This window comes from Glandiceps talaboti, chromosome 5 (assembly GCF_964340395.1).
Source record: "Glandiceps talaboti chromosome 5, keGlaTala1.1, whole genome shotgun sequence".
In the NCBI taxonomy this organism is placed as follows: Eukaryota; Metazoa; Hemichordata; class Enteropneusta; family Spengelidae; genus Glandiceps; species Glandiceps talaboti.
The window spans coordinates 24081426-24108448 of record NC_135553.1 but is presented as its reverse complement, the minus strand read 5'-3'; the positions used below and the strand labels follow the sequence as shown (position 1 = coordinate 24108448).

Sequence of the window (27023 nt, the reverse complement as noted above, 5' to 3'; positions counted from 1 at the left end):
TTTCCATTCAGTAGCAATACAGAAAAGGGTAAAAAAAAGAAGGGAAATATTGTTTATACCATTTCTCTCAAGTTCCTTCCTTCATGTACCAATTGTTGTCTGGATACACCTGATATGGTTAAGTCTTCCTTCACACTTTGATTGAGTACAGTGGATTGGACTGGCTGGATATCTGGGAACCATTCAGAGGATGTTTCTGATGATGCAATGCTCGGAGAAAGGTAAGTGAGATGTTTGAAAGCTGCAAAGAAAGAAAGAAAGCCATTCCCATGCAAGAAAGTTATAATAAAAACAAGCAGGTGCAGAAATTTGCTTGCAGACACCAGTTGTTACAGCTGTTTGAAACCCAGTGATAACAACAAGCAATACTGACGTACATTAAATCTACTGTTAGATTAGCATTTACTTTGTAAACAGTCAGTTTAATCTCATCCTGTTTATTGCAAGATTGAGTAGTTTTGCTAATAATGTAATTCACAGCTTTTGGAATACTTTATTTAAATCTGATAAAATTTGTGAAGACTTCAATCTATAATTTGTACCATAATATTGGCAGGGCACCTTGGTAATATTAGACTAGGGGAATTCAGGTAGATTTCACCTACTTTGTACCATAATATTGGCAGATACCTTGGTAATATCAGACATGGGAATTCTGGTAGATTTCACCTACTTATCACCATTAAAAACATTAACATGGGACCATTCCTATTCCTGTGCTTTGAATCACTGTGTGATTTGTGTGCGGTAAACAGTACCATACACTGCTCTAAGTCAAGTTCTGCTTTCATATTCATTATACCTTTAACCCTGTCCTCTATCTCCTGACATTTCAAATTCCCTTTTTCCTCCTATAATACCTACAGTTTGGGTTACCATATAAATAATTAGACATATATATAATTTAGGATTATATACCCTGGTCATTCTACGTCATGACAACCTGTGTCTACATAACTGATTTTCTGGTACTCCAAAAATGAGTCAAAACATTCCAAAATGCCTTCATAAATTATACTTGAGGAGGTATAATTATACTATTCCTGAATATTTTATTTTATTCAGCTGGAAAATACTCGTGACCTAAGGGTTTGTCACTACAAATCAATAGACGAGTAGTGACAAGGCCCCATTAAGTCAGGCTATCTAAATGTACACAACTCACTCAATTGAAATTTCTTACTTTGGGTCAGGTTTATATAATATTTTCAACACTGTATAGATGTCTCCTAACATTTTGTACACTTCAGGGTACTATCATTTCAATCATTTAAATACCTCAGTATGCCATCAAAGCATTTATTTAAATGAAAAAGAATCTAGTCTGGCCAAATTTATTATTTTTACAACAATTACCAGTCTACAGAATAATTTGATAACAGGAAGTAATTTTAATATATTACAATAGCTTGAGGACAAACTCATTAATAATTTTATTGATCTATAGAAAATTGTAATAATTACAACAATTATACAACATCACAGTTTAACGGCCAACATGCAATTATTCAAAGGGTATAGATGTAGGGAATATTGACACAAATAAGGGGGAGGGGGAGGGGTAGGGGAGGGTAAAACAAACATCAAATGATCTACATAATAGGATAAAGATAGTGCAACAGATAAATGTAAAATACTTGTCAAATAAACATGTTCTTACGGCTTACTAAAGAACACATCAGCTTGCCAGTTTTTTCAATTTACAATGAAGACTTCTAATGTCAAATACTTTGTGGATAAATGAAATATTAAAAATAAAAAAATAACATCAATTTTGACCCCTTCTTTTGCCCACATGTCTGTGTGGTCATATGTTTTGAGTAAGGCAAAATAAAAAAAAATGTGTGTTTCCGTACCCAGACTGACCCTAACTTAAGCCTCCGACCCTAAACATTTATTTTCAACATTCAAAACAAAAAGATAAGAAATTCTTTGTCTTCTTGACCTTCATATATATCTGTTTTCTTTCCACAGCGATGTCTGTACATTTTTCATCAAACTATCACAGAAGGGGTATTCTGACCAACATTTTGTTTATTTTTCAGTAGAAGCAATATTTTTCAAAAAAGGAAATAATTAAAAAGACAAAATAAAATAAAATAAAATCTCAACCTACCTATCCTATTTTCTGAGGCCATGTTATTGGAAACACACAATTATTTTTTTTTTTTGGCCTAATGGGTCAATCTGTTGACATAGACTGAGGTGTTCAGTCGAAAATTTCACTATGTTGTGTTTGAAACATTACATCGATACAAAAATTGTTTCACCAACATAGATAAATTTTCATTTGTATATAAAACTAAAATCAAATTTAAACTGTTTTATTGATTCTCACCTGGAACTTCACGCACTCTTGGTGGCGGGGGTGCCTGTGATTGGACAACCAAAGTTGGTGTATTACCGCTACCTTTCAACAATTCTATCAGCTGACTGTGGGTTTTCTTGGCTACGTCCAAACCATTCAGTTCTAGAATCTTATCACCAGGCATCAATCCACCTTTCAAGGCAGGTCCACCTAGAGTCAATCAGAAAAAACCCCAAATTGTACGTCACTGATTAAATTGTGAATTTCAAACTTAATAGTAGTAGTAGATTATTTTCTAATATTATTATAATAGTGACATGAAGTAATAAAACACCTCCCTCTCTTATAAATCACCTTGAACAAAAAAATAAGATACATTGGCAATATAGAGAGCTTACAGTGAAAATAAAGTAATTGTACATTTAGTGTGAGAAAAAATAAATAAACTCTTATACAAAGTTTCATTCCGTCTTAAAAAAGCTGCTTCAATACATTTTGCTGTATTCTTAACCTTATTTGTCATCAAGTACTTTAATTTCTCATTGTCTGACAGTGTGATGTATTAGGTGTTATTTTCTGTGTTAATATAAGTATTACGTATTCCATCATAAAGACTGCAATGTAAAATAAAGTGAATCTCATTTTCTATAGCATTTTGGTCACAAAATACACAAAGTCTATCACCTACTGTGCTATAACCCCTAATCGAAACTTTGACATTAAAGAATGCTGAAAAATCAAGCGTCAAACAAAAAAGTATATGATTTCAATTAATATCTGGCTGTAATTGTGCATTTGCATAATAACTAATAATAATGCTGTTACAGTATGTTCTGTACTTAAATTACAACAGCTATAATTCCTTGGCAAACATTTAGTAAGTGATTGTAAATATTTAAATTCATATAGATACTACATTGTACAGTTATTATACCATGCACAAGCCAAGTTATTGTCTGTGAACAGAAAATATGGATTATATACCCTGGTTATTCTATGCAACGACAACCTGTGTCTACGTCACTGGTTCTGCAGTGCTCAAGATATGAGATATTTTTCCTCAAGTTTTCATAAATTATGCTTAAGGAGGTATAATTATATTGTTCATTATATTTTTTGTTACTCTAGCTGGAAAAACTCATGACCTAATAGTTTTTTTCACTATGAGTTGCTAGACGAGTAGTGACAATGACCCCTTAGGTCACTATACCGTAAGTCTTGTATTTTCCTTATCTGAACGAAGAAAAATATTGGGGAATAACATCTAATTGTATATAATGTATATAAATATATATAATTTATAAGAACATAAATATAATTACTAATAAAATCATCTTAGCAAATGAATGTGTTAAAAACAAATAAAAGCAAAATAAAATTATCATTCTTCGCTACCAAATTCACTTTAAACATTAAATACTTAAAATTCAAGAATTGTTTTGCACTTCACATGAATATTTCTTTAAAATCCTTTTTTAAAATAAATTCCAAAAAAAACCTAGAAAGTGTCTGAAGAATCCATTATTGTATTATTATGATAAAACAAACATGTAGTACCCATTTTTAAATTTTGCAATGATTTATTGAGTTGCAAACAATGACTTGGCTATTGTTGTATCAGATTGTTTTTTCAAATAGGAAAACACAGTAGAGTTGTTTTAGGAATAAAAATCCAAAATAAATACCCACTGTCATCCATATACATATATTTTGAGTGCTAACAAATACCCACTACCCCTCCACATAGAAAGAGGATTACTAACAGACTGACACAGGATGAAATTAAGTCCTTAAATCTGACACCAGACAGATTGTTATTTTCATCTGCATCACTTGTATCTAACTACGGTAAGTTTTCTTAATCCGCACACATGACTACACAAGATATATAAAGCTAGGAATTAGTATTATCATGGTGTTTTGTACTGAAACAAACAATGACGTGATATCAGCAGACTGTGTAATACAAACACTGAAGTCAGACTGGATTATGATTGGCTGATGTTAATGTTACCAAGACTACAAACAGCAAAATACATTTCAAATTGTTCACTGAATACAAATTGATTTTAAAAAGTATTTTACTATTTGCCATATATTTCATAAGTTTTACAAGAATATTTTTTGAAAATTTCCTGTTCAATACGTGAAACATGCATTTTGAGCTGTGTGTGTATATTTTCATATAAAACTGTTCACCATAAAGTACAATATGATTATGAGTCTTGGTATGTCTACTGCATATCAATTCTAACCATACAATTTTGTTTTGAAATGGTACATTGTCGATACCCATGAACAAGTAACAAGTATGTTTCATGTTGTCCTTTTATTTAGAGTTTTTCTTTGTTTTTTTAATCAAAGTGTTACTATTACTTTCCACATATTATGAATCCCAAGGGATTTATTTTATTAATTGTGCTCCCAGATTAAACACAGAAAATTCCAAAAACCCTTTAGAGAATTTGTATAAATGGTATGGAAATAAATAACTAAAGTTATCTTGACTTGAAACTGAGAAAGAACGACAGTGTTTGTGAAAACTAGCAGGAGTATCTAAATGTTCTGTATATGTCCAAAACACTAGAGAGACAAAACTGTTTGATATATACAATGTACTTAATAGTGCTACAATCACTGATGAAATTACTTGAGAGTGGTTGGATTGCTGTCATGTACTCAATGGTATGCAATATTGTCAGTTTAGTCAGTCATCTAACATAATGTTATTACTATATATTAGTCAGTAGTAAAAGGTGGAATAAATATCACTGACATGAAAAAATGTTAAGCCATAATTGTTTTGTTTAGAACCATTAAATTGCTTGAGACTGACATAGTTTCTTAGGATGCATTTATCATGATCTATAAATTCTGATGTTGGTGTTCTGTAACACTTCATGCTATTCCAATCTATTATCTAATTTAGCCAGTTTGTAATTAGATATTATTCTCCAATATTTTTCTTCATTCAGCCAAGGAAAATATGAGTGACCTAAGGGGGCCTTGTCACTATACAGGAAAACAAATGGCGATTTGGAATGTTTTGACTCATATATCAAACACTGTAGAACGACCAGGGCATAATCTATATTTTCTGTTCAAAGACGATAACTTGGCTTGAGTACGGTGTAATAAACCAAGCTGGTGATCAGCCTTACATTGAAAACAATAGGACTTAAAACAATGGTAAAGGGAGTGCAATGGGTTGATAATAAAGTAAACCTTAGCATCAACCATACATTTACAAACTTAAAACGTCATCTGTTTTTAATGTGATAAACTGTGAACTAAACCACCTACATCGTTAATATGGTAATGTCACTTGAAAATGTCCCTAGGTTTTTAAAAAAAAAATTTTTCTTCAAATTTTTGACGTGTTTTTTTGTTCCTTAGTTTTTAATGTGATAACATGAACAAAAGTGCCTGCATTGGCTAGACAAAATTCATTATCCCATTTTGTGTGTATCATTTACTAAAGGATGTAAATGTCAGTGATGAATGTATTAGTACAAAGTACTGGTAGACATTTTGACCTTCAGCCTTAATGTAATATCTTAATTAGTTCTGATGAACACAATACAACTATTAATTTCAAGTCAGAAAATGATTTCTTACACCAGACCACACCATCAGTATTAATCATTTAAAATACAACAACATATCAGTCTCAACTTAATTACGGCCAGTGTTATCGTCATGGAAACGGTCACACACAGAAAATGACTGGGGGTATATTAGCAGGGTTATTATACTCAGAGAGTACTTTATAACATGTGTGTTGTCATTAGTGTTATGAAATAAACAGGAACTGTGATGTGTGACTTTACCTGGGTCTACTGATTCTACGATGACTGGATTCTGGCCTGTTAATGTAAACCCAAACACACCACCTGTCCGCACAATCCGTACAACCCTGTGGAAAAACAAGATACCAAATTATGCTTGGGTTCTCAAAAATACTGTATCACTGTCAGTACAGTTACTACTACTTACTGCATGGCATAATGGTGTTTTTAACACACTGTGGGTGTGTCACAGTTGGAATTTAAAATATTGATTAGTATTGTTCTACCATGACATTTACGTTCAGGCAGACAACAAAGAAGATGTTTTGTAATTTTCAGCACTGAGTTACAATGAATACTAGCAATATCCTACACCAAATCATTGATGATAAATAAACACTATAAATACATGGCTTGCTGTGAAAGATAGCAAGAATCATGCAATAAGAGTTCCAATTCTTGTCTGATATTAAATTATATTATAAACACTAAAGTTTACTGCGGCTAAATTTTACAATAGACAAAAGTACATCATAACAATTTTTAAGAAATACCTGTTATTTTGAAAAAAATATCTGCCAAGTCAATAGCTGCAAATTTTTTATTTTATTTTTTTAAATTTTTTAAAAATATGTGAAATTAATATGTTTTCTTTACAAAAGTGTCAATTCAAAACTGTCGTACCTGAGGCGTGAGCTAAGAGGAAGCATCCAAGTAAGGTCATTTTAGGGACAAGAAACATATGTCTCGTGATAAAAACAATATATCATGCAAGACTTCTACCCCTGACATACCTTTATATTATAATGTACATGTACTTTGGTTACGTGACTACCGTTCTTTCATTTACAATTTTACAATCAAAACTTTATTCAAAACTGATTTTCAAAATTTGACGAATGATAACACAAGAAAAATACAGTAACAGTATTTCACACAGGAACCTTGTAAAGCAACAGACAAAGTTAAACTATATATATATATTTGACATCTTTTTTTTTTGAGGTAGAATTCTTTTTGTTTTGCTGTAGTCAGCATGTTATACAGATGGGATGGTCGCTATGAGTTGGTCATTTTGTAAAAGTGAAAGCATCTGCTCTTTTCACTACAAAGTCAGCCGATCAATATTTGTAATTTGAATGTAAATTGAAACGTTTGTGTACATGAATTCCAAACATATACCCTGCTATTTTCACATCCACATCCAGAACAATGCAAATGAACGCCTTTATTTTTATGCAAATTGCACCTTTGTGAACAAATTAGGTCATAAGTCTCTGGCCCTGAGGTACAATACATTATTAAAACATAATATGAACATTTGCCTCATAGATGTGACATATCTGACATGTTGTTTTTTTGACCATTTACAGAATTACAAAACTTGAAATATCAATATTTTCATTTTTTTACAACATTACATAAAATAACAAAAATACCTTTGAAATATGAATATTTTTATTTAATCTCTCCACAGAAACAGCTTGTCAACAGACATATGATGCCAAGTTGTCATAGCAACCATTTAATAAAGTTGACCTCAGGCCAACCATAGGTCAGAAAACTTATACTATTATGCATAAATTTTAGTTGACATTTAAATTATCAAAAATAACATATTTTGTTGAACAAGACTATTTAAACAAAACAGCTGTTGTATTACTTCCAGTTATTAAAAATGAAATTAAAGATGAAATGAAATTCCCCTCATTAAAATTCAGTAATATGTACAGTAACAGTGGGCATACATCAGTAGGGGTATTTGCCAATCCGATTATTGTATTTTTGCAGGTTTCCAAACAACACATGTGTACATTTATATGTATATTTACAAGTTATGCAAAAGTAAAGGGCAATACTATCATGATTTCAACAGTGTTGACAAACATGAAAATAAATAAATGCCAGACTGTAAACATTTTGTTTTGTCGTCTTACATACTGGGTTCTTTACATATCATACTAGGAAGTGAAATTTTTTCCCATGTTTTATGATTATTTTTCAGTAAAATAACATGTTTTGTTTGTGGCATACAGTACAGCCCAGCCAATTACTGGGACTTAGTCATGTTTTAGCAAAGTATGATAGTTAATATGCTATGTTAGAGACAGAGCAAAAAACAAGATATAAATACCAGTGTCACATTTACAGCTACAGGAATTCAGTGAACATCACTAAACTTACTTTTTTCTCCCCTGTTGTGGTGCGAGGTGTCGTGCATCAACAGGCCTTGCAGGTTGTTGATTCATCCTAGCAATGGTCTTATCAAATTTTTCTCTGTGCATCGGTGGGATGAAAATCCTGAAAAAAAAGAAGAAACAGGATGAAAAATTGTGTAAGTTCTGTAGTGTATAAGACCAGATGATCTCTTAAAAAGGATCATTTAATTTTTGGGTCAACCCCCACGCCTCGGAGTAATCTGAAAGTTGTGTTGATGAGTTGTAGCATAAACATTTACCTGTAATCAAGTCCTGTAAACTATACAACTACTAGAAACTTTCTGTCAAATTTTACAGACCAAAATTTCAGTTTTATCAATAATTTTTGATAAATTTCAGGTTAATTTTGGACTGCAGTGACATTTACAACAGTTCTACATAAACGGTTGTCAAAAACTGACCAGAATAAGAGAAACTTTCAAGACAAACTGTTCTTTGTGTACTTGTGGTACAGTCTGCTTCCCCACAGGAGTTCCATTTCAAAGATTGGAAAGTAAGAAGTTCAACTTAATCTTATTTTCACTAGTGTCATGCTTCTAAAATGGCATTCATTGGTTAGCACTTATTAAACTTGAGATCGGTCTGTGAAAACGTCACTATCCCTTTTACTTCACTTGTTTACAGAAACAGCATTGGATGTCATTATCAATGAACAAATGCAGAGACTTTCAGCTGATGATGACGTGATTTCAAGAAAGTCTAATGTGTATGTATGTTTGCCAGGTGCTTGGACATCAAATTGAGAAGTTACTGAAAAATGCCTACATGCATGGATGTGTGATATTCTTTCCATAATGAACCTTCAACTTCCATGGAGCTTTCACTGTCGCATACTCCCCTGGCTGTCGTACTTGTAGCATTTTCTGTGGTATATGCTGTGCACTGCCCATAGCATTCTCTGAGCGTTTCACGTAACGCCCCTCCATAATTTTTTCCACAATTCCGAACTACACAAGCAGGCGACAATTACATTTAAAATCCACTATCTCAAACAGACAGGTAGACATTTGATGTTGTCCATCAAAACTGGCATCACAAGCTAACTTATTTTCCCAGGAAAAGTTAGCGTGCCTACTACAGTCTTTAAATCCCATTCACTGAGTAACGCGGATACTTTTCATTGTCCACACCTCTGTGACTCAGGAAACTTATTGATTTATGGCACCATTCTTACATAACAAGCATCACACTAATTGGTCAAACTGTCACTTAAATTTAAATACAACATTTGTTTTTAATAATTTAAAGTTGACAGCATCATCTATTGTTTTAGTTCACCTGGACAGAGCATCAAAAGTGGCTGGCGACTCAAGATACAAATTTAACCGTGTGAGTGAAGGAGGTTTAAAAATGACTTTTGCCTTTTACAAATGTATGTTGGGAATCAATAACAAAACAAGAAGCTTTGCATGAGTGGCAAAGAAATGCACATTCTTTTATATTTGTTGGGGGAAGGTAACATTTTCTAAATGTCCTTTTGGGGCATCTTTCCTTCACTTCTGCATTCTATACTCACTGAAACCACTCATAATGAACTGCTATAGTTAAGAAATGTGTGGGGTTTTTTTTGTTTTTGTTTTTGTTTTTGTTTTAAATAAAAAAATAATCAAAAATCAAAAATTAAGCTCCCCCCTTGAGTTCGAAACGAGATTACAGTGGTCATAAATTTAAAAATAATTTTACCTGTTATAAATGTAAATTAATAAATGTATAACCATGAAACAAAAAAGAACAATTCAAAGTTTGAGTTCATCGAAAATGAGTTTAAATAAGAGGGAATTATTAATTTCAAAAATGTATTGTTGTATCATCTAATTCACTTTTCCATCATAAATACATACAATTTCAAAAATTAATCGAAATGCTAATCTTTGATATTGATATCATAATCAATTCTGTAACTATAAAAAATTATGTACAGTAACCAGACAACATTTTGTTGTCTGCCGAAATTAATTTGTTGGCCTACAGACACAGTGAAGCTTACAAGCTGTTACCAGTACTAAATGTACAGTCTAATTGTAAATCTACTTACAATTAAGTCATCTGTTTATTTCATTATCTCATTGGGGAACACATTATATTTTGATTACAGTGACATAATCAGGAACACAAAGTTATCATTTTCTTTATTTCTGGTCGATTTTCTCAAGCATATATTTGTCTAGTTACTGACGGACCATATGTATCGTATGAAGATAACGTATATATGGAATACTATCCATCAGGAACTAGCTGACTAGGCATATAATGAACCTTCTAGAATGAATGCTCATGGATTCTCCTGTGGTGTTGTTCACAGTACTCAAGATGTTAAAATGGTTTCAAATCTCAAGATCTCTCTTCACAGGAGATTCAATTTCAAAGCCATGGATAGTCTTCTAGACTAGGTTCACAATCATAAATGAAAGTTTCAGCTAATAATGTATTTTGGAAACAAAATGTCAAATTTTGGTTGATGTCTTATCAGTATTATCTAGTGTATGGTTTACTACTGTAACATTCAACCATTTATCACTTGTGTAACTGCAGTAACACTGACTGCTATAGTCTGGGGAAGCTAAATACTACCCTATCTGTAGTCTTGAAGGACTATCACTATATATACTTACCCATCTCAGCTATCCTATCAGCTATTTTAATTTTTTGAATTTTAAATTGTGGAAGAATCAGTGAAAATTCAAAAAATAATGCCAATGCATTGTAGTACAACTGTTTATATTTTTATTTCTCTTTATTTGGTTGCCTATCCAGCCCTGTTGTTAACTTTACCATATATGCTATAATTTGGCTGTTGCCAAGGTATAGTCTTGTTGCTAACCATACATGTGTATTTGCATTCACCTTTTGGATGTTTATGCACATGCCAAACCATCCCTTACAAGTATCTTGCCCGTATACACCAATATTTAGCAATAGCTAAATGTTGGGCAAGGAACAAGCAACAGTAAAATTCACACAAGAGTGGATTTCTTTGAGCCTAATTTTCAGGTAAAACGTTGACAAGATGCCATGCAACAGGTGGCATGATGATTTCAAATTATATTTACATGCTTGTTAACATTGAAGATTTTATAATAATGACTATTACTGTGTGATAGTTTGGAATATCTGGTCAAAGAACAGAAATATCTAATTTCATCTACTTTTTGCAATTTGGTTCTTTTGATCAAAAGATGCCATTTTTCAGTGATGTAACAATAACGATTATTTTACAGAAAATACAATGTATGGTAAACAATATAAAATTGGATCATTCTCTTATATTCATAATCAACATTATGTAAGTGTAAAAGACATTATGTAAACCAGAAAAGTAAAAGTAGTGTTGATATTGGGTCAAAGTTCACATCAAGGCTTCTTACATATTGTGCAAATGCCTAAATATAAGGCAAGATAGGATTAGCTGATGCCAGCTCCAACCTTAATTATAGAAAGTACTCTGGCCAATAGGAGACACTGTTGTTTGATACAACTTACCTTATTTCCTGTAGGAGCTGTCTTTGTGCTGGTGTGTTAAGTAACATCATGAGAGTTCTGGCGAGATGTTCAATACGTTTATCCTTTGCATATTGCTTGAGTAATGCCAGTAAGGCGTCCTTTCTAGCGGGGTCATTATGTAGTACCTCATCAACCTAGTAACAAACAAATAATGCATCTTTTAAATTCAAAATAAATGTAACAGTATGACAGATCTAAGTCTGGTCAGATATGACATTATTTTTTTGTGCCACACTATCAGCTATATAAGTCTGACAGGGCTGAAAAACATGACGTATCTTAATACAGTCTAGACCCACTTGAAATATCCCAGTTTTCTTGCCTTATTACAAACAAACAAATGCAGTAGAGAGTTTTATTTGTCACCTTTCCTCCCTGATGTCTCACTTTATCATATAAACATAATACATTTTCCTGAGCACTGCATAGAGTTTACATATCTTATATCTTAAAGGCAGTTTTTCTGCAAAAAGTTGAAACAAGAATTCATACAATATCAGACAACATCATAAACATGGCCGAAAACTGCATTGGATTGTGACAAAATTTGGCAGAAACAAAGATAAATTAACTATGTTTTCATGAAAAAATGAAAAAAAATCCTGTACAATGCTGTAATATGCATATTTAAATGTATACAGGCTGTGTGTGAAGTGTAGGTGTGAAATCCATTTTCTCCCATTATCATAATAGGTGGACATTGTCACACCTCTCCTTTTGTACTCCTATCTGAAATTTTACTTTTATATCTGTAAGACTCAGAGGAAATTTGGTAAGACAACTTTCACTGACAAATTAGCCCAAAGAGAATACTGTATGTCATGAAAATAATCTGTACTGGTATAATATCTCAGTTGTCTATTAAAATTAAATAGTAGGACTTTTGGTACAATCATCTCAAATACTATCTGGATGAAATCCAAACTTTAATGTTATATAATTTTATGTAATTTTTCTGAAAATAAGATACTTTAATGGAAAGACTTCATAATTAATAACTTTCCTGATATCTACTGATATTGGTCATTCACTTGTGGAAAACATTTTGCCATTGCTTTTTTAATCAGCAATTTTAAATCAACAATTTGCATATTCATAGAAATTGTTTTTAACAGTACACATACACATAGCTCGTCGTGGGGATTTTGACTATCGTCTCCCATGACAACTAGCATTTGCATAATATGACAGAACCCCCTGACACGCGAGTGCAAGTATGATGTACTCAGGGTATTTGCATGAGTGTGTGTAGTGTTCTCTGCACCCGTACTGAAATACCCGAGTACCCACACTGGTACTCAAGTGTCATGGGGGTTCTGTTATTATTACATATGTTTATATGAAATGGCAAATTTCCACAAAATCATGAAAATGATAGCACAATCACGCAATGTCATGTGTAGCCAATGACTGCATGCTCATTTACATATCATTTGCATGTAGGTATGCAATAATGTTTTCGGTATTGTACTGCAGTGCAAATACGAGTGCGTACTGATAGAAGTAATCTCTGGTACGTATGTAATAATTAATGCTATTTACTTTATGTATTGATTTGAACCAACTCGGAGATGGATCTGTAGAGTTCAATGATGAATATTTTGAACCTGTCTCAGTAGACAGGAGTAGCCAATCACAAAGAGATAGACCTGTGTCAGTCGACAGGAGTGGCCAATCACAAAGAGATAAACCTATCTCAGTCGACAGGAGTAGCCAATCACAAAGAGATAGACCTGTGTCAGTAGACAGGAGTAGCCAATCACAAAGAGATAGACCTGTCTCAGTAGACAGGAGTAGCCAATCACAAAGAGATAAACCTGTCTCAGTAGACAGGAGTAGCCAATCACAAAGAGATAAACCTGTCTCAGTAGACAGGAGTAGCCAATCACAAAGAGATAAACCTGTCTCAGGAGACAGGAGTAGCCAATCACAAAGAGATAAACCTGTCTCAGTAGACAGGAGCTAGTAGCCAATCACAAAGAGATAAACCTGTCTCAGGAGACAGGAGTAGCCAATCACAAAGAGATAAACCTGTCTCAGGAGACAGGAGTGGCCAATCACAAAAAGATAGACCTGTCTCAGTAGACAGGAGTGGCCAATCACAAAGAGATAAACCTGTCTCAGGAGACAGGAGTGGCCAATCACAAAAAGATAGACCTGTCTCAGTAGACAGGAGTAGCCAATCACAAAGAGATAAACCTGTCTCAGGAGACAGGAGTGGCCAATCACAAAAAGATAGACCTGTCTCAGTAGACAGGAGTGGCCAATCACAAAGAGATAAACCTGTCTCAGGAGACAGGAGTGGCCAATCACAAAGAGATAGACCTATCTCAGTAGACAGGAGTGGCCAATCACAAAGAGATAAACCTGTCTCAGGAGACAGGAGTGGCCAATCACAAAGAGATAGACCTGTCTCAGTAGACAGGAGTAGCCAATCACAAAGAGATAAACCTGTCTCAGGAGACAGGAGTAGCCAATCACAAAGAGATAAACCTATCTCAGTCGACAGGAGTGGCCAATCACAAAGAGATAGATTTCATTATGATGGACTCTGTGGTGTGTTGACTGTCACTGCAGGAAATCGTCTAATTTTAGGTTTGAATACATGACCATTGCGGGAAATGCTAGGCGTGATTGGAAACAAAAGTCAATATCACCACACGACTAGATACCACCAAAACTTGCCATAAATGGTGACATGGGTTGGACTTCATCTAATGTAAGACATAAACTGAATATTCTCAGATTTTGGAATAGAGTGGTTAAGATGTCAAATGATAGAATCACTAAAGCTGTCTTTTTGTGGGATTACAATTTAAGAGATAGATACAAGAATTGGTCTTATGACATAGCTAATGTATTCAGAAATATTAATTTACAAAATAAGTTTTTCAATCTTGAAGCTTTAAATTTGGATGATGCCTCTTGTAAGTTAAAAGAGACTTTTGAAAGGAAGTGGTTTACTGATGTGTGTAGAAAACCCAAGTTAAGAACTTATGTTTCTTTCAAGAAAAAATATGAAACAGAAAATTATTTACTGCAACCATTGTCAAGACCGAAACGCTCTATTCTCGCTCAGTTTAGAACTGGCATTTTACCTTTAAAAATAGAAACAGGTAGATTTCAACAGCTACCAGTGGAGGATAGAACCTGTAATTTTTGTTTAGGATCAGAAATTGAAGATGAGAAACACTTTCTTTTTGATTGCTGTCTGTATAATTCTTTAAGAGATACCTTATTTAGTAGAGTGTGTGCTTTATACCCAGATTTCAGTGCTTTTCAAATTATCGATAAGATTGAACTATTGATGATCAAAACACCTGACCTGTTGGCAAACTTTATCTTTGATGCTTATAATAAGAGAAAGGAGAAAATGTATAATTTGTAAGATATACTCCTCACACTTGAAAAAAAAAATGTTTCTTTCTTTATGTATTTATTTATTTATTTTGCAAAAATTGGATTTGTGTCTTATAAGCCCAAGGGGCTGGATGTGGCAAGTGTTATGAACAATTGTACCAGATCATATAAACAAATGTATACTTTAAGTCCACATAGGACACGTTAATAAATAAAATACAACAACAACAACAACTAGGCTATGTATATACTGGTTCTGTATACCTGAAGTCATTTACAAAGAAATAACCATACATAGTATGTACAATTCAGAGCATGGTGCACAGAGTTGGACTCTATGTAAAATGTTACAACCCAAATGATGAGTCACTGTAACAATGTAAATTTAAGCTTCAGTTCATACATCTATTTTGGGTTCATTTTTTTTTTTTTGTCAGAAAGCTTGGTTGACCCAAAGCATGGTTTAGTCACCCGAAGCTTGGTTGGTCCGATATGACTGACTGCATAGGAATAAAACAACAACGGAAGCTAAAAAAGTTAAATTCATTGTTGAATGAAATGCTCATAATAAAATTTGTTTATGTGATTTAGAATGTTGACTTTAAATGGTTACTGATCTTGTTCTTCATGTCAAGTCTGGCAGTGTTGACAGTGACAGCAAATATTTATGCAGTATCACCTTTCACTATGCAATGTAAACAGTGCGTTCATGTCAATACAAAACAACAGCTTGTTCATTTCAAAAGACATGATGAAATCTGAAATGTACCAGGCATTGGATATGACAACAGCTTTTAAGATTCTCAATTTTAGGAAGAAATCTACCAAAATTTCATAAATAATTGTTAAATCTTTCAAAAAATGAGCATTGTTGTCAAAGAAACAACACTATCCCTCCCTGACCCACACGAGTTAAAAATATTTCAGGGACACACCCTAACTTATTTATAAAACAAAATGAACTAAATTGTCCATAACTGTGTGTCACAATTAGAGTTCAATCACCTGGCTATGCGCAAAAAAAATGTATGAACTGATTTACTACATTTATTTTGAACATTTCATACCATAAATAAAAAAAAAGACACTGACTATATGTTGTAGCTGCATGTATCATTTTTTCAAAGTGTTGGTAATCAGCTGAATGTATGGCTATCAATTACAAATTACTTCTCGGTCATAGCTGTTGGTGTAGATTTTGTTTGAAATATAAATAACTACCTGTTGTCTAAAATCACATATTTATATATATGTATGTATGTATGTATGTATGTATGTATGTGTGTGTGTGTGTGTGTGTGTGTGTGTAAATATAATATTTCATGAAATCCAGATTTATAATTTATATCAAAATTTATATATATATATATATATATATATATATATATATATATATATATATATATATATATATATATATATATATATATATATATATTATATATATATATATAATTTATATTTATATATATATAAATTTTGATATAAATTATAAATCTGGATTTCATGAAAATGAGTACTGTGTATAATTGTATAATTGTATATTTGTACTCTATGGTTATTTTATTTTGCTATGTAAACACAAAATGTTACAGTTTTCACTGGAAAATATATGATTTACTGTTTAATGGAAGACCACATTTACAATCATGTTGTTATTACTTTGTACTACAGTGCTGTATTGGTAAATAACTGCTATAGCACTTATTGGACACTAAGGACTACTTATCCAATAACCCTTGAGTAAATGCTGTCATTGTCTACTGGACAACCATGCTATATATTAATAATCTGTGTATCAAACCTACATTTGTCTACAATTTGTCTACAGGGTATCAAACCTGGACGCCATGCTACTATGTTTCATATGTCAGATGTCTTGTTATGGGAATGATTTCAGGAATTCTAATAAAACCAAATCTAGTAATAGGGCCTCTTTTTGATTTACTATTCTAGTATTTTATATACAGTAAATATGATAAATAAATTAATCCCTCTCCTGCAAATTTTAATCAAAATTAAGTTTTCATGTTAATGTTAGCGTAGAAATATTCCACATCATTACCTGTATAGTTGTAAATATGGAGAGATGTAATAAAATCTATACCTGGAATTTAGTGAGATACACTGAACTAGCATAGGTACATCGGAGCTGTGGCTCGGCTGATATCCGTGACAGGAGCCAAGTCATGAAAATAATGTGGCATATTGTAAATACGATTTCACTAAAAAGCCTGTACAAAACCCACTATTAGGATGTGCAGCACATGTAGCCATGCACTAAGTCATCAACTGTATTTTCATTGTCTTGTTTCTTTAATGTTACATAACTTAGTTTGCATTTTCCCGTTCAACGTGTGCATGATGTACATTTTGATATATTTGCTTGTCTCTCAGTTTCACTTTTCGTTTGTGACTTTATGTCAATTTTGTAGCTTTCCCTGTTGTCTATCTTTTTGCTTAGTGTATTGAGTGTCATTTTACCTACTTTTATCATATTGTATGATTGTTGTGATGCTTGAGGGTCTCAATGGAAAGAAGTGCTTCATTTCCTTTAGTACTGTAATACTTATTTGAGTAACCTTGAATTTATAATATTATCTTAGGTTGCTCAAATAATGTATTTTATTATTATTACTCACTTCAAGGAAATGAAAGTACATCTAGTTGTATTTGTGTTATGCTGATAAAGATATGATATTGTCTGTAAACATCAATGCTGCAAGCCTCTATATGCTTCCTTTGTGGTTCATCTATAGGTACAAACACACACTTCGATCTCAGCAATACAAAACTCCAACTTACCCTCTTAAAAAAGTCTTTAGTTCTTTTGTTTCTATCCTTTGGTGTCATTGGTGAAGTTTTCTTACTCCATCTGTTTTTCATTGCTTTTTGTTTTGCACCTGGTATAATTAGCATATTAAGTTTCTCTGCACCTCTGACGAACATCTTGGCAGTGTCTGAATGTTGAATACTGATTCCATTAATTTCTAAAACCATGTCTCCCACTTTGACTCCTGCTCTTTCTGTTGCTCCATTTTTTTCCACAATTTGCACATACACAGGTCCAGCACCAATCAACGTTAAACCAAACTTGCCATTCTTATCACGAATAATCTGTACAGTCTTTAGGCATGATACGACAACTAAATTTGGTGGGCTCTGAGGGCAGTTTTTTGCATGAGCTTTTATTTCTCCGGATGACATTGTTGTGACGTCTTGTCCATCCAACTCTACCAACTGATCTCCTGGTTGCAGACCTGCTTGCTTTGCTGGACTTTTATCTTCCACAGAGATGATATAACATGGTGCATCTCCACTTATTTTGAAGCCAAAGGCTTCTGGCCAGTGTTCGTTTTTGCTCCTTGGTGCCATTTTATATGCAAGGTGTCAAGAACTTCTAACAGAGTAACAAAAACACAAGCTACAATCAGTCAGGGATTATGGAAATATGATCTCCAGAAATTGTGACAAAAAATAATGCCTTCTGGCAGTGGAGATTTTCTGATATGGAATGCTTACAATTACAATATTTCACTGAGGGTCAAATATTACATGATTGCGTTACATTCTGTCACAGATCCATAGATAATTATAGTGTTTCTGTCACTGTGAATTAGATTAAAGTGTTCTAACTGTACACGTAATCTATTGTGAACGAAATGGGTTTTCTTATGGTTCGCCACGCACCTATTTACATTTCTATGGGACAGAAACAATACACGGCATCTCGGTTGTCGGGCAACCCAGTGAAATAGTCAGACCTCCAATTAGCACTGCAGAATAATTACATTGTAAAATAAGCTATAATCAAAATGTTTGCGAAATCCGAAACCGATTTTCTACTACGAGTTGTTTCCACGGCCGTGTCTGACTCATATCGCCTCCATTGCATGCAGCTGCACTGATGTAGAAATCACATCGATATTATGAGGCAACGGTACCGCTTTCATACATGTTACCGTTTTTCACTTTCACTACTCTTACAATGTTACATACGTTTGCAAACTACGCTAGAACACTAAACGTTGGCAAAAGACAATACATATAATATAACGTTACAGTGATTAAACTTTTATATAGTGTGCGGGTGTGTCTTATTTTTAGCATATCTTTAACAGGTGGTCCGAGTGAATGAAAGTAAATGAAAAATCGATACAAAACGTACACATATCCATCCATCATCAATGGCAATGCGATGTACGGTTTTTACAAAGAAGTGATGCAACGGAAAATATGAGTTTAACCATTTCTCGCTGGTTTACCTACCTTGATTTTAATGTTCAACTGTCCGCTGATCTATCATTGTGAGTATTAATACATTTTTCTTCTAATAAAATGGCTATACAGCGTATAAACATGGAGGAAAATCGTTGATGTTCATCGTACCAGCCATTATTCAAAATGTCTAATCTGCCTAGGGAGTCAGTGTGGCGAAAATAGATTCAGTTAGGGTGTTGTGGCGGAAGCGGAAGTACAAAGTCAGAGAAAAGTGCAGACGATTCTCAACTTCCTAGCTCCTGGGACTTGAACGACCAGTTTTACTTGTGTTTATGAAGGTTCTGCTTTTCCGGTCGAGATTTTGAATACAGGTAAACACGTAGATATAGATGCATTGATAATTTATATCGATAACGGTGGTAGTGGATGAAAATATCAAAAAGAATAAATTGTGAAAGAGGCTGATGTGATGACCTGTATCGTAAAATAATGTTGTTGTTGACGTGATACTATCACTGATATAGTGTGTAGATCATGGGTACTGCAGACTGTCTGTCTGTCTGTCTGTCTGTCTACCTGTCTGTCTGTTTGTTTGTTTGTTTGTCTGCCTGCCTGCCTACGTGCATGCGTGCGTGTCATGTCTGTCTGTCTGTCTGTCTGTCTGTCTGTCTGTCTGTCTGTCTGTCTGTCTGTCTGCCTGCCTACCTGTCTGTTTGTTTGTTTGTCTGCCTGCCTGCCTACGTGCATGTGTGCGTGTCATGTCTGTCTGTCATGTCTGTCTGTCTGTCTGTCTGTCTGTCTGTCTGTCTGTCTGTCTGTGAAAGTGAAGAAAAGAGAAAAGAAAAATGTTAAAACACACACAAAAAAAAAAAATGTCAGTGCTACAATTTGTGCTGCTAGTAGAAGTGGATTGTTTAATAAAAATCACAATTTTGATAGTTTCCATATTTTCTTCAACAGTTTCAAGTGTGAAATCCAATGCATTTATTATCAACAATGTGTCTGACAACCAGATGGATTTCTTAACCTTAGTGGTCTTGTATAGTGTTGCATTTGTAGTGTTTAGTTATATCTTGATACTTGGAGACAGTAAATATCATCGCCATGGTTACATAGGAAACCTTAGAGATGCCACAATTAGAGTAAGTATGTTTGCACAAATTTCATCATTACACATTTTGTGTTGCTTATATGTAATATCCAAGTGATACATGTCACAGTTTGTCTTAAACTTTATAATAGGGGTCTGATTATAAAATCTGATGTAGTGAACTTGGCGCGATTTCTTTGTTTACCTCTGTTTCCTATGTTCTTTTTTGTTCTGTGGGTGACCACTTTATTCGTACATCTGACACAATACCATAGGAGTTTACCTTCAAATCCTAAGCACTGAATGGATTTATTCAACCAACTTGTCTTATGCCGAAACATATGGGTACAGCACTTCAGAATACTCTGTTTGAAAAGAGCTTGAGTATAGAACACAGACAATCATGTTATTGTTATTGTTTGGTTTTCTTTGTTTCAATTTCAGTCCTTGTGTATTATATTGTAAGACGGATTCTGATTGGCTACACATAAATACGGAATTTGAATGTGAACTCTATGGTAGTGTGTCATGTGTAGGAACAAAGGCATTTACTAGTGGTACAAAAAAGAACAAATAATACTAAACATAGGAAATAGAAAACTAAAGAAATTGTGCTACGTTCACTACACCAGATTTTAATTAGATTGGGTAAGGTTAGACCTACATGTATGTATACAATCTTCATATCTATCACTTACCATACTGAGTGGTTAATTTGACTGCAGCATGAGTCCCAATGATTAATTTCTTTCCAGATGTGTTGTATTTAGGTTAGCATACAATTTATCAGCACAAGCTTTCAAATTACAATTTCTATTTCTGGTTTTACATTATTCAATCTGTTATAGATACTTTTATTATAAACAGTTCTTACAATAATTTTACAATGCAAAAACAATTAGTAAAGATAATTAAAGATTGGGTGTACAGCAAAACAAATAAACACACATTCTTTTAACCGAGAGTACAAAATTGTTATTTCTTGTACATTACATCTTTAAATTATATCCATTATCCTTATACAGTGTTTACACTTTATGTCACTGTTTTCTTGTGAACGGGTAGTAGAATTCATACTTGTTTTGTAACTTAATTTAGATTAAAAACTTGAAGGAGATGTCAGCATGTAGTGATACACACCTAATGATGCTGAAGAGATGTCTGCCAAAAGTCGATATCTCCTTTCCAAAATATGTATCTTTATCTGTGTAGAAGTATTCTATCAGCATGCCAACTCTTAATTGCATATGTTAACATTTTCTTTTATAACTTTCTTCCCAGTTTTTCATGTGGTGGCCAGAACATTGTCTACCTACATCAATACACCAGCAATGCAGGCATATCTTGATAAAGATTCTGTACACCAGGTATGAATATAAAATCTGTAGTATGAAGTGTTAGACTCATCAATCAATGGTCACTTTGTCTGGAGACTCGCTTTTGGTTTGGACAGCTTGATATAGTGAGATAAATCTTTGGGTTAATACTAGTGAGTCATAATGTTGAGAATGATACTTCAAGATCTGTGTATCGTTATGAAATATGCCATTGTGAAGGCGTTTTCCATGATGGCAAACTTTTTGACTTCAGTATACTATTACAGTACTTATGAATGTTAGTGTTCCTATGCATGTTTTACTCTGTTAAATGAGTTCATACAAGGAACATATATATAGCTGAACCCTGTAAGAGGAAAGACAGCTAATATCTATGAAAGCACAACATTTGACAGAAAATCATTTAATTCATTTCATCTCATTCTCATTGTGTGAGATTGTGTATGGTGATTTGAATTATATTACCAATGTGTTTTTGTCAAAATTGATATAGTCAGATATAGAAACTTTTGGAATTAATGCAAAAAAATTGACAGTCAGGTGTTCCATATTGTGATGCAGAATTAATATTTGGACATGTATATCTGATGATTACATGTTACTTTTTCCCCATAGAAATTGTTTTATGCAAGTGTTGTATGTAGTTCTGGTTGTTGGTTTGTATACTGAGTTCACCATTGATGCTTTACCAGTGGCTAGTCTCTACAACTTTGGATATCTGATGACAGTTGGGCCATATTTTGTCCTCGCAGTCAACCTGTACTATTTCATCCAAAGTTATCGTACAGATCCTGGTGAGATCACAGCTGACAGTCACAGACAGTATATAAACATTTATAACTATGATGGCGTCCTTTACAAAAAGAATAGCACTTGCAGAACATGTGAACTGGTGAAACCAGCAAGATCTAAGCATTGTGGTGAGTTATAACAGGTGGATTTGGAATGAAATTGACACATCTAGTAACTATAGGCACGTGTGGTGTATGACAACTGTATTGAACTAAATGAAGGAATATGAAAGAGACTGAACGATACACATTCCTTAATGACCAGCAATAAAATCAAATTGCAAGTAACTTTACTATTGTTACTTATATGCCAGTGATCACTTGCACAGTGGTGCAAATGCATACTAATGGTATTTGCACCGCAGTGCAAAACCGAAAACATTATTACATACCTGCATGCAAATGAAATGGAAATAAGCGTGTTCCTTGCACACAAAATTGCATGATCACATTGTAATTTTTACAGAATTTTTTTTGATAAACGTATGTTGTAATAACTACCCCATGCCATATGAGGGCCAGTGCAGTGTGGGTACTTGGGTATTTCAACTTGGAGTGTTTTCTGCTGTCCTTTCATTCACTTTGTGACTGCAGAGAACACTGCAAGTGCTCAATGCCATGCAAATACCCCAAGTACACCACACTTGCACTCACATGATGGGGCTCTGTTACCTTACAAATGCCATTGTGAAAAACAACTTTCAGACAGTTATTGGAAAAGTTGATTCTGAATGAAAGAATGATTCAATTCAATTCAATGCCAGTGGCACCACTGATAACAAAGTAGGAATACAAGATCATTGGATTCAAGCCATGGCCTGAAATATAATATATTAAGGATGGGCTTTTGAAGACATGACTTCATCTATATTTATCAGCCACATAGCTGTTTGTAATTTGCTGTGAATGTGAAATGCAGATTCAAAACTTGAAGGCATGTCCTTTTTTTACCCTTCACAGCAATTTGTAATCGATGTGTGCATCGTTTTGATCATCATTGTTCCTGGGTTAATAACTGTGTTGGTGGACTGAATGCAGTGTACTTCCAGGGCTACTTAATAACACTCTCTATTGGCTGTTTATGCTTGGCATACGTCATAGCCTGGGTTCTCAAGTATATCATTATTGTCTCAGGACTTCAAAATGCAAGGTATATTGGAGATGACAACAAACCCCATCCAGTGACTTTCTCTATAATGTTTCAGGTATGTTTTTATTTGTTATTACTCGACTGTCTGTCAGTCAAGGCTCCATCGTTAACCCTCTCCAAGGTCAATTCCATGTAAAGGACCATGGTCATGGCAGGATTAGGGTTAAATTTACATGATATTGTGTCTTCACAACAAATTAATATCTGTAGTATGCCTAGCAAGCTTCAGTAGAAACATAGTTGATGAGAATGCCCATAGAAGAATGAAATACCAGTAATAGAAACATCTCAAAAGTTACAACTGGTGAAGCTTCACATTTTTGTATATTCAATTTCTGATAATTATCACGTAACCCATAGCAATGCATAATAACAGCATAATGTTAAGTCTGTACCTTCTATGAAAGACTTGTTTATCTTTCATTAACAATGCACTAGAATTGTTAGCTTGCAAAGACAGATGACCAAAACTGGAAACAGGACAAATATCTAAATTACTAGCAAAGAAACTGATCTCAGTATTCCTCCTTCCTTTTGTACAGCATTTATTTCTACAGCACCCAAGACTTGTGTTTATGTTCACTGCAGTTTTCCTGTTGTTCTTCTTGGTTGGCGGTTTTACATCTTACCATGTTTATCTGATGTTTACAAACCAAACAACAAATGAAAGGTGGAAATCTCTACCAGACAACTTACAAAAGAAGAGAAAAAAGACAGGATACAGTCGTGGAATTCTGTCAAATGTAGGCGAAGTCGTTTGGCCTTTGACCTCAAAGAAAAGAAAGAAAAGGCAATAACTGTTTATAGACCAAGATATGTCATGTTGTTCAACCCTGGTGTTAGCATGGCATGAATATCGTATCTTACAGACTATAACTGTATGATACTTGTATAGAATTTTCTTTTCGTTATATTGTTACGTGTGTTTGTTGTACAGGAAACAGGATTTTGCCAGGACACATTTTCTAGGGAAGTTCAGTCCCTTAACTTACGTTATGGTGATTCATACGAAGTATTAGTCTGAGTGACTGGGTGAAGGCGGACATTACTCTGAATCTCAGAACACCAACTAACATACAAGTAGTTCAGGATTCAATCAAGTTCAAGTTGACAGCTTTTGGAAACATTCCAGTATTTGTAAACGTTTTAGTAATTTTATGACAATGGCAATAGATGTTTCGACTTACCTCAGACCACACTAAAATTATTGCTGTGACAATAGACAATGGTTTATTACATTCACAGTAAAATGCATTTCATGATCCTGCAGTGTACATTTTTGGAGCCTTCCAGTGTTTACACTATCTAGAATACAGGATGATTATATTTTCACAACAGAGACACTGCTATCACACACTTGTGTAATCTACCAGTACAATATCGGAAAACTATAGTTTTAGTTTATATCTCTCTTAGAAAGCCGAATCTTGATTGTCACTGTAGTAATTTCTACTTGATCAAGTTTATTGTTTCATTGCTGTTTTGGTGTTGCATATCAAGATGACAATACAATTAACCTATGTTTTTCAGATGCCAAGAAATTTAACAACTGTTTGTAAATAATGTTCTAAGAAGTAACTTTCACAGAAATTTGGAAAGTATTCAAAGATGTATATGTATTTCAAAATGCTTTCTATTTGTAAATAACATTGAAAGTTAAATTAAATTTAACTTTAAATTCGTTTCTGAGTAATATTTTGAGTTACAGCTAAAATGATGTTGGCATGGTGTTTCACTCATGGGACATTACGTTTTTGACACAAAGATAGACACATTTCAACTCTAGACTAATAATAACAGAGACACAACACACAGCAGGATCCTTCACTCAATCACGTTGAACAGTGATAAACATTGCTATTATTTCACAGTGCAGTAGAAACAGACATGTCAAGTATAGATGACTCAATACACAAACCAAGTTATTGTGTTCCAACAGAAAATATAGATATACCCCATTCGTTCTGTCTAAACAACCTATAGTGTCTATGTCACTGGTTGTACATTATTAAAAATAAGTCAAAACACTGTAAATCATCATTAACTTTTCCGTAAATTATGCCCGAGGTACAAATATGCTATTCTTCTACATTGACTTCATTCAACAGGAAAAAACTCAAGAAAAAATAAAAAAAAACTGTTCGACGGGGGCCGACTTACCCAATATGTTTGGCATTTCCAATTGTTTATCCTTTTTTTTGGTGACAGGTTTCCTAAAATATGAAATGGTCATTTGATCTTGATATGCAGATATACTGTTGTTCATGCTGTACTGCTGATATTGGTATCAGTATATATTCCGTCAGGTTTACTTCGGTCTAACCTAAGTCATAATCAAACAATCACTTTGTTGAAGTTTCTATATCATGTTGGGTTTGTATTTTGTTCACTTTTCGTGTGGGTCTATGCAACTAGCAACTTCAAGTTAGAAACTTGGAGGAAGCAACAAATGTACACTACTTTTTTTTAGTTATGCTAGCTTTGGTAGTTCTCTTTTTGAAGGATGTGGTGGCCCTGAAAAGGGCCGTTTGGTTTGGGTTTTTGTAGATGGGTCTAACCACCAAATCCGTACAAAGTACGGCCTTGGCGTTTCAGAGCATAGACGACATCCATGGCGGTGACGGTCTTTCTCTTGGCGTGCTCGGTGTAGGTGACTGCATCACGGATGACGTTCTCCAAGAATACTTTCAGTACACCACGGGTTTCTTCATAGATGAGACCAGAGATACGCTTGACACCACCACGACGGGCCAAACGACGGATAGCTGGTTTGGTGATACCCTGGATGTTATCACGAAGAACTTTACGGTGACGCTTGGCGCCTCCTTTTCCAAGACCTTTACCTCCTTTACCACGACCAGACATGATTATTGTAAGATATTGTTTTCAATTGGAAAGTTACGTTGTTATGGTTTCTCAAGCGTTACCCCATAGTTTATATAGAGCCGAGACGAACGTAATATCAAACAACGTCTTTTCACACTTGCAAATGACCACTATTATCTGAGTTGGAATTCCCGCTCTTTTTCACAAAACAGCTTCACCAAGCTCGTTCATTCGCACTTGGGATCCCAAGCCGTGATTTTAAGATTTCATGAAACAACAAATTGTTAGTTGATTATTATTGGTAGATTATTTATTATGCCTCAGCTAATAAGAATGTAAACATTACTTCTTTAACAGGATTCTCATTTTAGGTCAAATTCTGGAGAAATGCCTTTTAAAAACATAATGAATATCTCGTTTAAGATATTTTAG

At 33.9% G+C, this 27023-nt stretch overlaps 3 protein-coding genes across 3 annotated transcripts in view; 1 reads left to right on the top strand and 2 right to left on the bottom strand.

Moving 5' to 3' along the window:
- The window catches only part of LOC144435289 (delphilin-like), a 41307-nt gene extending 22982 nt beyond the window's left edge, over positions 1–18325 (bottom strand). The window contains exons 1-6 of the mRNA XM_078123881.1: positions 17982–18325; positions 11796–11950; positions 8281–8397; positions 6139–6224; positions 2339–2518; positions 60–172 (exon numbers count right to left, since the gene is read on the bottom strand). Coding sequence (XP_077980007.1) covers positions 60–172; positions 2339–2518; positions 6139–6224; positions 8281–8397; positions 11796–11950; positions 17982–18176 — 846 coding nt within the window. The 5' untranslated portion in view covers positions 18177–18325. The remainder of the gene's footprint in view (positions 1–59; positions 173–2338; positions 2519–6138; positions 6225–8280; positions 8398–11795; positions 11951–17981) is intronic.
- A 2049-nt stretch (positions 18326–20374) lies between these two features.
- LOC144435769 (palmitoyltransferase ZDHHC4-like) lies at positions 20375–25288 on the top strand. The gene is made up of 5 exons (XM_078124387.1): positions 20375–20539; positions 21769–21854; positions 22440–22744; positions 23576–23820; positions 24308–25288. Exons 1-5 carry the CDS (start codon positions 20411–20413, stop codon positions 24560–24562), a joined length of 1020 nt encoding a protein of 339 aa, XP_077980513.1. The 5' UTR covers positions 20375–20410; the 3' UTR covers positions 24563–25288.
- Positions 25289–26318: 1030 nt separating this feature from the next.
- LOC144435525 (histone H4) lies at positions 26319–26630 on the bottom strand. Its single transcript, XM_078124116.1, has one exon. It carries the CDS (start codon positions 26628–26630, stop codon positions 26319–26321), a length of 312 nt encoding a protein of 103 aa, XP_077980242.1.
- Positions 26631–27023: the final 393 nt, after the last annotated feature.

Coding starts and splice junctions, on each gene's coding strand:
- LOC144435525 (XM_078124116.1), bottom strand. CDS start 26,630: ATGTCTGGTCGTGGTAAAGGAGGTAAAGGTCTTGGAAAAGGAGGCGCC.
- LOC144435769 (XM_078124387.1), top strand. CDS start 20,411: ATGGATTTCTTAACCTTAGTGGTCTTGTATAGTGTTGCATTTGTAGTG. Junction 21,855..22,439: donor ATAAAGATTCTGTACACCAG/GTATGAATATAA, acceptor TTTTCCCCATAG/AAATTGTTTTATGCAAGTGT. Junction 22,745..23,575: donor AGCAAGATCTAAGCATTGTG/GTGAGTTATAAC, acceptor TACCCTTCACAG/CAATTTGTAATCGATGTGTG.